This window comes from Protomyctophum bolini (assembly GCF_963924005.1).
Source record: "Protomyctophum bolini genome assembly, chromosome: 4".
In the NCBI taxonomy this organism is placed as follows: domain Eukaryota; kingdom Metazoa; phylum Chordata; class Actinopteri; order Myctophiformes; family Myctophidae; genus Protomyctophum; species Protomyctophum bolini.
The window spans coordinates 7,242,768-7,255,871 of record NC_137865.1 but is presented as its reverse complement, the minus strand read 5'-3'; the positions used below and the strand labels follow the sequence as shown (position 1 = coordinate 7,255,871).

The 13,104-nt window shown below is 41.5% G+C and overlaps 1 protein-coding gene across 1 annotated transcript in view; it reads left to right on the top strand.

The window, feature by feature from the left end:
* LOC308314286 (metabotropic glutamate receptor 8-like) overlaps positions 1 to 13,104 on the top strand; it is a 245,923-nt gene that overhangs the window by 153,851 nt on the left and 78,968 nt on the right. Inside the window, exon 6 of the mRNA XM_080761827.1 lies at positions 10,622 to 10,822. Within this exon, the coding sequence (XP_080617953.1) occupies positions 10,622 to 10,822 (201 nt within the window). The remainder of the gene's footprint in view (positions 1 to 10,621; positions 10,823 to 13,104) is intronic.

The following is a 13,104-nucleotide window of genomic DNA, read 5'->3' as shown; positions in this document are numbered from 1 at the left end:
AATACCTTTTCGGTTGGCTGCTGTATATTTTTGCAATTGCTTTTTAAGCAGGGCTTAAGTGGAGCAATCCATGTGACATGGAACATTAGCGACGTGTTGTTTAAAGACGCTGACAGTCACGGCCAGTGCATGATATTCCCGTAATCGATGCCCTTTGAAGTGCATTTCGGTGGCAGGCGGCCACCGCTGGCCCCAACGCAGTCATTAAACACAAACATCCTGAAATCAGCAGGGTATAAAGAGGCGACCCGCGGTTAGAACATACTTAATCCATTCTGACCTGAGATCAGATTCATACGAGGTTTTCACTGGACACAGCACTGGTCTGATTAACCCATTTTGACCTGAGATCAGATTCTAAAAATGTCAGTCGTTCTTCGATTTTTCAAAAATAGCAGACCTACAAGCTCGTAGCGCGCCACTCGGTGGCGCGCTATGAGCTTGTAGATCTGCTATTTTTCAATAGCTAAAGCATAACATGATGCTAACACCAAAACGGGTTCCCGGTCAGAATGGGTTAATGGGAAGACAGAATGATATGAAAGTATACTGCCAAGTTTCCTTAAGGCTATATTTTTCTTCTCGCTGCAGAAACCACAGGTGACAGGCCCCGGCATATGCAAATGCTCCTGGGTTATTTCCATATCTCATTAATTGGGGGAGGGAGAAAACGTCCTTTCGTTTGACATGAGGGTAAAGAGACGCACAAATCAATCCTTGTGTTCTGGGTGGCTTATGAGCCGCGTGACAGTCTGTCATTCAAACGGAAATATGTTCATGTTTATGCCCCCAAATGAATATATAATATGGCTGCAGACCTCCATCTGGAATTATTTTGTGCCGCAGAGATCCCCATAACAGAAAAATGTTTCAAAACATATAACATTTTGTTTTATTATTCTTGCATTTGAGACTATTTTCAAATAGCCAATGTTTTTAGGCTTAATGTGATTAAGCTGATTGTGATGCTATACTTAAACCCTTTTGCAACCAAATCTTATTTAGGACACAAGAAACACTTTCCTGCTGGGTTTTTTTTATGTGTAATGTGTTTTAAGACAGTCATGACGTCATGTTCATGACCAAAATGTGTCATGAAAATGTGGTCTCACTTCCTTCCTGGACTACAAGTCAACACCTCCACAAGGAGGGGCAGGACACCAAGGCATTATGGTCATTGTAGGAATTGAGCAATCCAGTGAAATCCTAGTCAAACAAACCTAGCCTACAACGACCCCTGGACCCACCACTGTCTCAAAGTGCGATTTAATCTAAGTGCAAATCAGTGACAGCATAATGTCATTAGACGTGTGTGTGTGTGTGTGTGTGTGTGTGTGTGTGTGTGTGTGTGTGTGTGTGTGTGTGTGTGTGTGTGTGTGTGTGTGTGTGTGTGTGTGTGTGTGTGTGTGTGTGTGTGTGTGTGTGTGTGTGTGTGTGTGTGTGTGTGTGTGTGTGTGTGTGTGTGTGTGTGTATCAGCCATACACTGTTAGGAGCACCTATATTCTACCACCATTTGCCTGCCTGGTCCCCTCTTTAATGGAGGGTCAAGGTCAATCCATGCTCCTCTTAACCTTCTAACGATTAGGCCACAAATTGGCTTTGTCCATGAAGAGTTAATGAAGAGCTATTGGACTCAGTAGTCAGCAGACAGATTACACAAGGGACCTAATGCAATTTGGATCATTTGTTTGCTGTGGTTTGCTGAGAAAACAAGCATGTGAAGGACTTTATTGTCACATTATTATAATAGATAGTCACAATGTTGCAGGCAGTGCCTTATTTGTAGTTAGAGCTTAAAAAACACATAACAACAACAACAATTATTATTACCAGTAAGACGCGACCTCGCCCTTCACTGGCCATATATGGAGTGTCTCTTGAGTGTACAGGGTTTAATGAGGTCAGATCAACATAATGGAATGTCAGAACAGGTCGGCTCCATATATGGAGATCGAAGGGTGGCAGCGGGGGCAGCGTCTTGAGTGTACAGGGTTTGATGAGGGCCCAAGTAGGGCCGGGCCTTCATTTTCGGGTTGAGAACTCTAGCTTTCGCCGGCTGCCGGGCGCGGCTGCACTAATAACTTTGTGACGGGCCCGTCTAGAGTTTAAATGGACAGGTATCGGTCAAAAGGGAGACATCGAAGAGGAAGGATGGATGGGGAATGATCAACATAATGGAATGTCAGTATCGTATCGTCAACCATGTATATCGTGATACTTCGTCGTACTGTCGTTACACCCCTAGGCAATGGGTACAGTAAAGCATTGGAACAGTGAACGTAGTTAAGTCGGTTGAGTCTCCAAACTCTAATGTAAAATCTGTAACACATGCGCTCCCAAAATAACCTTTTTAGTCTAATGCAAAACGACACGGTTTTCTTCCGAACGAAGGCCGAGAGCAGAACGTCTTGTCATCTGGTATTAACTTAAATGTGTTTCGGAGCACAGCGATCACTTAGAACTTCTTAGAATCTGATCAAAGAGTCGTTTTGCTATTTGACACGTATTTAGAATTCAGTGATTCCAAAGAGAGCATGGTGGGTTGTTTAATAATGTCCTCCTGTCGGGGGACGTTTTACTGACACTAAAAGAGAGGACATGTTTTACACACACCGTATAAGAGAGACTATGTGTCGTGACGGTGTGAATTCAGTCTGGGATCCTTGAAGTAGCTCGGAGCGTCAGTGTTGCCAGATTTTGCAAGAGAAACAAGTGATCGGGTCTAGGAAAACTGCACACTGTGCACACGCACACACTGATTACAAAATATATATATTGTATGAGAGGTCCGTTGGCACAACATATTTTCAGATGGGGGTCCGCGGACAAATGCACTTGTGGCAGTCCTGAAAATGTTTGAGAACCACCGATTTAAACAACAGGAAGTAAGCCCAAAATGAGCAACTGAACAAAGCAAGCCCCAAAACCCCACAATCCACAACTACTGTACCAATATTTACAAGCGACTTTACAGAAAGCACAATCAATAGTCATAGTCGCTTGTAATCATGGCAACAGCAATACAGCATGTCTCTTTTCAGATGGGTGTCCGTTCAAATAGATATTAATTTGCGGGTCCTTGACATGAAAGAGCTTGAGAAGCACCGGTTTAATGTCAAGTACAGTACAGTACAGTACAGTACAGTACAGTACAGTACAGTACAGTACAGTACAGTACAGTACAGTACAGTACAAGTCTCGCAGTGAGACATGAGCCCGATTAAAATGTTGCTCTTCATGCTCAACATATTATTCATTCAACACTTTAGACCCATATTATATGACCCATTATAATATTTCATATATAATGGGTCATATAATATGACATATGTCATTGTATGAATAGCAAAAAACACGTTGCAATGTGACGCCCTGCTGTCAGCGCATAGGGAGCTGTTATTTCCTCCGTTTGAAATAAATAAACAAATCCAAAGTTGACAATAATGAGGACTGCAAGGTTAATGCTGCTGAATGGCGAAATGGGCCCTGTCGGTTTGAAGTGGACATTTTGCAATTCTCCTGGTGTTCAATTACAGCGTGGCCCTTTTCAATCACACCGGCTCTCATTAGAGCTGTAACCTCATCACCGGTAGTCTAATGAATGCACCTGTGAATACAAAGCTATAGTAGCACTTTGTAATTGATTGGTTCGCAGTCAATTATTTTATTGACTTTTATTTTTTTTACACATACGGTAGATGGAGCAGCAATAAACACTATATATGGGATTTTCCATCACTGCTGTTGGAAGGGGTGCATGCACCATCAGTTATTGTTTATTTATTTGTCAGAACGAAAAAAACATTGCATGGATGCACCTGAGACGCACCTTGAAAACACACTTTTATAGATTAGCCTTCACTGCCAATCTAATACTTTAGTATCTTTTTCCCCCGCTGCTTATTATATTTTGTTTATCGAAATGTCTTCTGCTGCATATTTTGCTGTTGTTTGTTGATGTAAAGCACTTTGTAATGCAAATTTTGAAAGGTGCTATATAAATGAAGTTTATTATTATAGCGTAATAGAGTACTTAATGCAGTGTCGTTCCCATTATCTAGGCCAGCCTATGGCGTCAGGTATCCCTGTCAAAGGGACTCTGTCTGTCTGTCTGTCTGTCTGTCTGTCTGTCTGTCTGTCTGTCTGTCTGTCTGTCTGTCTGTCTGTCTGTCTGTCTGTCTGTGTCCGACCAACGTCTCCCTCTGCACCGCACTCCCTCGAGGATATCGGTCGGCCAGTATTCGATACACGGGGACGCAGTATATACTGTACAGGGGACACACAGACAGACATTCCTTGCTTTTATATTCAGACGCACCGGGTATATCATATGGTATTATGTTCAAGCACAGTGTGATCTAAGTAACTGCAGCGGTCTGAAACCTCTTCTCACCCAGTATCAGTACTTAACCCCCGTTTGGATCAGTACTTCACCAACTCTCTTTGTTTGGATCAGTACTCAACATTGGGGTATTTAAACCACACCACATCATGAACCCTAGCTTCCCTATTCTGGGCCGAACATTCCGTAAAAATTAGCAGATCTACAAGCTCAGTTCAGTTGTCTGTTCGCTATACGTATACAATGAAAGTTTTGGTTAAGTAACGGTTAAGGAAGCCGAAAGTTTGTATCTTGTGTGACGTTTTGGTATTGCTTTGATAAACCGTGAATAATGCAAAGGATGCAGGTGAAATTCACACAGTGCTCGCTGCTTTCGAGCTCTGCCAGAGGAAGCTGTATAGGTGCTTTAGTTTAGAAACATCTGTGTCATTTAGCACAAAAGAATCCCAGCAATCCACCAAACTCCGACCCCTGATGATGCATGGTTCGGTTTCCTCTATGATCGAAAAGGCAATATCCGATGGTTTAGTTTTAGTCATTACCCGGGAGGAGGCACTGTGTTGAACCTCACATGAATACCAATAATGTTTATAGCGACCTCTGAGTGAGAGCGTTATATGTTTGTGGCTGTGCGGTTATAGGAATTTGCCAAAAAAATGATGAGTGAACGCTCCACGTCCCGTGCTAACGAGCCACGACGACTATAGAGCAGAGACAGCATGAGAAATCCTTCGTCGCGCCGAATGATGTGGAGGCAACGTGAATGATGTTATCCAATGTGCACGGCTGACAGACAGTTTCATCATGGACGCTGGCGTTTCAATTAAACATCATTTACAAGGGCAAATTTAATTCCGTCTGAACGGAACCAACTGGATGCCCCTCCCCTCCCCCATCATCTCGCTGTGTGCGTATGGGCATCCTTCTGTTTCAATTTTGAATTGAATATTACATAACCCATTCTGACCTGAGATCAGATTCATATGAGGTTTCCACTGGACAACACACTGGTCTTGATTAACCCATTCTGACCTGAGATCAGATTCTAAAAATGTCAGTCGTTCTTTCGATTTTTCAAAAATAGCATATCTACAAGCTCGTAGCGCGCCACCGAGTGGCGCGCTACGAGCTTGTAGATCTGCTATTTTTCAATAGCTAAAGCATAACATGATGGGTTCCCGTTCAGAATGGGATAAATGACAAACTAATTACAGAGGGCCTTGATGAGACCAGATTACGTTCGGGGGAGACAACAATTCGGCTTGGGTAACTCCTGTGAATTATACAACGTGTCTTGACAAAGGCTGCATATATTTACATTAATAGCTCATCATTATGCGAGAGCCATTGTTTATCTCCAGCAGCAGCAAAGTTTTGACAGGCTCTATCACCGGAGCTGCAAGAAGATTGTTTTTTTCCCCAGGTGTATTTTGCAGAAGCTCTCCTTTATACAAACTGCTGATGCTACTATTATATCTCAAAGGTTTATTATCTTATCTCATCTTCAAAAAAAAATATATATTTTTTTTTAAAATGAAAACAATATGTATGTTATGCTTAGTTGACCTAAATCACCAGTACAATTTCAATTTGGGCATAGAAGCTCGTATCCATAGCGACTTACAAAGTGCAGGATCAGAGTTCAATGACATAACAAACAACAGGTTAAATGCTCAAGCAAATAGAGTGACAATAAAAGCAATGTGGTGCTACAGTTACGATGCCAAACACACAAACACACCAAGCTGCCCATAGGGGGCGCTAGCTCCCCTCAAAGAGCCAGCACAAAGAGCCACAGCAAAGAGCCACAGCCTCAAAATACAACACAGCTCAGTGTTGGGGAACGCTGTAGCAATTTACAATTTAGGCATTTAGCAGACGCTCTTAATCCAGAGTGACTTACATTAAGCAAGAACAAAAAAGCATGGGAATGCATCACATAAAAAGCATTTATCATGAAACATGCGTAAGCTAAGAACGTAACAGTGGAATATTATCTATATAATGAAACTATATATACTATACTATGCTATACGTGTGGAAGACCCATAGATCCATAGATCCATAGACCCCAAGGTAGCCGCAATGAAGTAATAAATATAGCAATAGAGTTCAAATGGTGCAGATGAAGAACAGCTGCACTAAAAGCAAACGGCGTACATCTGTCTGAATATTTTACACATGTGAGGCTAACCGACAAACACCTGTTCTATCTAAGAACCAGCATCTATCTAAGCAACACGCAATGGTACACATTATTGATTGACTTATTGCACAGCCTATTGCATGAAACTCAAATGGAACTCAAATTGATGGAAGGTCAAACTTTCTGTAGACCTACCACATTGTTGAAGAACAAAATAATCTCATGAAGATTTTCGCTATCAAAGTTTTATCCCACACACTGAAGATAGAGTGTTAAAATTGCATCTCGGCTTTCAACAAAAGTTTAGTTAGAAAAATGACTTGCTTGAAGTGTTTAATATACTTTCTATGTCCTTGTCATGGGTATTAGCAGCTTGGTTTTATGCTACCGTACAAGCCCATTCAAGTGTTCTACAAATGTGTGAATAGCGAGTAAAATCCTCAGTGTTCATTTGACTGTGTAAAAAGATGACCCAAATAGCACATTTGGGGCCATTTTAATATTTTTATATGCATAGATTTAAATGAATATGGAGGATTGTTACTGTGCTAAGAACAATGGAGGTTAGGTTTTTCAGATTTGTCGTCCAAACTGGGCAACAACAATTATTTACAAACCATGAAAGCCAAGATTTGGTTTTATTCTAATCCGTCTACTCTAAACCAACCAACAAACCAACAAAAATGTTAATTTTTTATGAAACCTATTTTCTTTCCCCAAATGAGATTTAGTGACATCTGACTGATTCCAGTCGAGCAGGGGAAATGTTTTTAATAATCATACTCATTATGAAGTCATTCAACAAAGAAACAAAGTTTTTTTCTTAATTTACGAAACAGATTTTTATGGGCTTTAAAATAACATATTTGGCACTTTGTAAACAAGACCTCCAGATAAATAGTAGTTTACTGAATTGCAAGGTTTTTGTTCATGCCAGCAATCATTTAGTTTGTGTCGAGCTTGTAGGTCTGCTATTTTTGAAAAATCGAAGAACGACTGACATTTTTAGAATCTGATCTCAGGTCATAATGGGTTTTAATCAGACCAGTGTGTGTCCAGTGGAAACCTCGTATGAATCTGATCTCAGGTCAGAATGGGTTAAATTAAAACAAATACAATAAACCAGTCAGTCGTTGTCAAAGTGCGATACAGGGACCCCCAGAGTTCCTTGAGGGGGGGACCCTTACAGCTTTGTAACTCTGAGAGTATCGGGTCCATTTGGTTCGATTTGTACACAGTTACAAAGCTTGTAAAGCCCTAACCACACCAAAGGGTCGAGGCGGTTTTAGCGTTGTCCCAGCGGTGTGATTATGTCCTGTTGCACGTTGACACACGTCGTCCCAAGTGATTCTACGCATGGAATTCAATGGAACAAACCACACCAAAGGGTCACCCTTTCTTGTGGTTTGGGCTTAAGGGTTCATTTAGAGCCCCCTGGTGGTCCCTGGATCCCCAGAGGTCCTTGAGGGGGGGTTCCAAATGGAAATTGCAGCTGTGACTCTGAGAGCCAACCATTTTGTACACTCTCAGAGTTGTGGCGGTCTTTGAGATTAAAACGTTTGAGAACCAGTGCAATGAACTATAAAAGCTATATCAGTATGCATAGTAAATAGTACGGCGTGTTCCGACAATGCCAGGGCTGGCCCCCCGCTGTCAGACAGCAGTTCTTAGGTTGTTGTTTAAACACCATTCACTAAGACGTAATTAGTATTTACTGCTGCAACAAAAATGTCTCCTCTGTTCTCTTGCGCTCTGAGCTGCAGTATTTCATTACTAAGGTGCTGTTAATTATGAGAAGTTATGTCCAGTGATGTACTGTGCTATACTTTCACAGAAGTAATCGGTTCCCCCATTTTCATAATGAGGCACACAATGAACCACACAAAAAAAGTTTGATGAATTCAGTATTGGTAATTATTCACACAAATATTATGTTCACGGGCTTAGTATAAAAACGTCTGGGTTTGGGTCTGATAATCTTCTCGTTGGTGTTATTAAATCTATAATGACATTGTTTTAATAATCCTCTATGTATTTTATAATATGCTGATGGAATATCTAAGCAAATTGCATTATATCTTGTGTCACGTTTCCCCAAAACTCTGTCAATTCTTTAGTATTATCGCGTAGACTTATGTGGACGTTATGCAAATTGCTTTTATTCACAACATCTTACAAAACGTAATCATAAATGCCACGGCGCTTCAACAAGATGAGATTGGTAAAGCTTTCTCGAAGAGAAATGTTTCTATGGCCATTGGTTTGCCTTTGTGAGCTGTTATAAATGATGTTGGCTTAGAAGGCGAGCCTTTCAATGTCATCTTCAGTGTACAGTAGTGGCTGCTGCCTCGTTCATCTTTTAAACCATTCAATGTAACAATTTAGACCGTGTCACCATAGCAATAGAAACACATTATTTAAGCATTATATGATTGGTGTGCTAGAGCAGTGGTCCGTGTCAAGGACCTCCCCTACGTTGATGTGTATTTGGCCATGTTTTGTGACAGGAGGGACCCTGAAGAGAATATTTCTGTTGCTAAAAATGCTCAATATAATTGACAGTTCTTTTCAAAAAAGTATTCAAAACAACACGGATCTACAAGCTCACAATGTGTCAGACTCACAATGTAACGTGAGCTTGTAGATTTTTGAAGTATAACCACTGTGCTATTCATATAGGCACAAGGCCGGAGGCATGCCTGTGCAGTGCCAATCAGACATTTGGAGGGACAGGTGCTCAAGTGAAAAAAGGGCACCTTGTGTGTCATGTGGAACCGCCGGCTGCCTTAGTAGTGTGTGAGATGTATAGATTTTGGGGCATAAGTAATATACTGTATTAGAAGCATCTAATCCAGAATTGATCAATGTCACAATGGTCCACATATCGCGACTGTACTAATACAATATTTAAATGAACAAACTGTACAAAAAACTAACTTCCAAAAGGGCACATTGCTGTCCAGAGGGCAGAGTGTCTATCTGTGCACGCCCCTGGTGCCAATAATATTGAGCGGTATGACCTCAAGTTTATTATTGTGATAACAGCACACTGCAGTTTTATTATAAATATTTATGTAGCCATCGCCACAGTAAGGAGGTTCCAGATAAGGTGAAATAAGGTGGACGAGTTTGGAACACTATTTGGAGAGATATTGATTGACACTCGTCAGAAAGCCTCTCAGCTAATGTAAGGTCATACTGTAGCTAAAACTTTGCTATAATGAGCGATTTACAATAATAATGTCTCCTCGGTTCCTTTTCCTGGTAAGACTTGTTGCTATTCTGAACACGCACGTCACGTCTGCCGCCGTGAACACCGAATGCAGTTGAATTATAAAGAGCTTGTCACACAAAAGTCTAAATATGCATCGGAGATTATCTGTATTCTCCACAGTAATGATGTGACTTTCAGACATAATATGAACACAATAATAGGTGACACGTCAATATGCCATGCATGTATTATGTAGGTCTACCGTAATTAGTATTCTAAAAGGATATTTTCAGATGTCCTTTAAGGTCATATTCGGAACACATTTTACTGTAACGTGACACAAATACAATGTCTCCGGTATCCTAGTATAATTATGTTGTCTTCATGATAGGTTTCATATTTGGCCAGATATGCCGCATATCAACAAACCCAAAAACATAAGGTTTCTATAGCGAGAATCCAATTTCAGGATATTTTGGGATTCTGGCCCAGTAAAGCAATTTACTGTACAGCCATGTAGAAAATATCGTAAATAACTTGAATTCTGCTTGTTGTTTTTTTGTAGTCTTGACAGACAATCTGAGATGTTGGTCCATACTGATACATCTGGGGAAATCTAAATTCAATCATGAATGCCAGAGACTGCAGTGCTGATATTTCACTTTCAAATAAAATAAACAAGAGAATATATACATAATAAATGAAAAAGTTACGGAAAGTCACAACCCACTCAAGCATTTAGAAGCTCCTTCTGATGCTCGAGGGGGGCCGTGGTTTTTGGCATCACTACTTGTATTTAAGTCACAAACAATCAGAGTATACTTCTTATCAGTGAACATGTTCATGTTTGGGTAATACATTTTTATTCCACAACTCTGCGTGACTCTCACTGATTCTCATCCTCCTTCGTATAAACAGCTCTGGAGAAGGTGGGCCGGGACTCCACGTACGAGCAGGAGGGGAAGGTCCAGTTCGTGATGGACGCGGTGTACGCCATGGCGCACGCCCTGCACCGCATGCACCGCGAGCTGTGCTCCGGCTACCCCGGCCTGTGCCCGCGCATGGCCAACATCGACGGCAAGGAGCTGTTGGCTCACGTACGAGCCGTCAACTTCAACGGTAAGATATAAGGACCCCCGTCCATTGAATCACACGTTTTAATGTTGAACCTTGTGGTACTTAGAGGTGGGCTAATCCGACTGAATCCCTGCCGGGTCCCGTTGGGGACGAATATACTTAAAGGTGGTTGTATACACTGGACGCGTTTTTCGGAAAAAACCGATGGAGAAACACAGCTAGAAATCGCTGTCTGTCTCGGCACGAGCTCAGACAGAACACTTCTGCCCGATCCCAGCTCTACTTGGTACTCGTTGGCAGGTATAGGGCGTCATCATTGTCACGATTCCTACCGTATATTGTGACTGGTTGATTCTCTTCTTTTGTGATATTTTGGTTAATTTTTTTTTTTAATCTGCAGACTTCTGTAGAAGACTATCTAAATATGAGCAGTGTTTTGGAATTCATGGACAGATGTTTGATATATTTGTTCTGTTATATTTGTTCCATTCCATTCATCAAGTTTTTTTTCTTCATTCTTTTTGGATAGTGCATTCACTGTTAAGGAATGTTTTACAGACTAAAAACTGTCAAAGACGCCACCGGGTAGGTAAATTAAAGAAATAAAATATGAACTACTCTTTTAAATCAACTAATTAATGACAGGGAGCCAGATAGTTATAGGCTTTGGTTTTTTGACAGTGCAAAGAGAACAGTGTAGTGCTTCAAAGAAACTGGAATACCAGGTAAACATCAAACCTGGGGTTGAGCGAAACCAATCTGCAAACCATGTGCACAAGTATAACCGACATATATCTTGCATTGATCAAAACAATTTGGCAAGAATTGGGATGCAAGGAGAGAGCTGTGAGAGAAGCTCACAGCTGAGGGGGAGGTGAGGGGGAGGCTGAGGAAAGTTCGGGATCATGTTTTAGTCCTCAGCTATAAGCTCATAGATTATTTCTTTCAGGCTTGCTTTCTTTTCCGGGTTGGGTTTCACTGTCGTTCGTTCATTCACTTCCTCCTAACGGTTTCCCTCCATCCTCCAGTTCCTCCTCTCCCAGCAGACACACGAGTTGTCCCATTTCATCCCCTGTTCAGTTTTCGTCTCGTTTCCCTCATCATACTCTTGTATACCTTCTGCCATTGATCCAGGGCATATCTTCTTCCTCTATATCTCCCTCTCTTTTCACCATAGTTATATATATAATCTAGAGGGCAGACCGCCCGCCCCCAGCTATTAATTTCAATGGAAGTTGCTCCGTGGTGTTTTGAAGTGTCTGCCAGAAGTGTCATTATATAACTTTATGGTTGGCTTGAGTGCGGCTGCAGTCTCAACTTTGAGGTCACTTTTGACACACTTTTGCATCATGGCGTCACTGAACGTCTGTCCGACTCCATGAACGAACGTCCTGCAGTGCCAGCTTTGGCCAGTAGGGTATGCTGCTTCAAACGTTGGGCATTATCTTCTTCCTCTCTATCTCCCTCTCTTCTGATTTTCTTTCCTCCCCCTCCCTTTTCACATGCAGAGCTTCAGAGTCCTTTTAGTCATGGTGGATCTTCTGCCATGCCTTTGTCAGCGAAAACCCCCTCACCACAGTCCAAGAGCTATTGTTGTCTGTCTCCAGGGATCTCAGTCACTTCATCACTGCACACACACACACACACACACACACACACACACACACACACAATGTGGCTATATATATAGGCGTATACATCATTGATGTCTAGAAATGACTTATTTTTCAGGAATTAAAATCAGAAACGGCTAAATTAGCTGATCTACAACCTCAAAATGCATCGTGATGTGATGCTTTATGAGCTTGTGATGCTTTATGAGCTTGTACACGCACGCACGCACACACGCACACACACACACACACACACACACACCGCACATGCACACTATTCTAGTTATTATGGTATCTTCTTCCAGTTCCTTTGTCGTCATTACTTTAACCTCAGCAGTGCATTGTGTAGTAGTGATTTCAGGAGCCCTCTCCATTCTCGACAACTTCAGTCATCTCATCTCATCTTTACAGACAGAAACATAATTGGAGAAGGCAATTGCAGGCACACTTCCACACATAATAATGTGAATATTCATACTAACCGTTATGCCGTTAAGGGGTCAAGGTCATCCAGCAGTCTTTTGTCCTCTTTGCCATTATTAGGATTATGAGAAAATAGTCCAGAGGGGAACAACTACAATAAGACTATCGGTCAAAAACTAGTATATAGCTGGGCTGTGTATACATTACAACCATGGAATGTTTTTTATTTTAAGTTTAAGTGGCCCTCGCATGCATCTAGAGTTTGTATCATTGCGCCTTAAGTGGCCC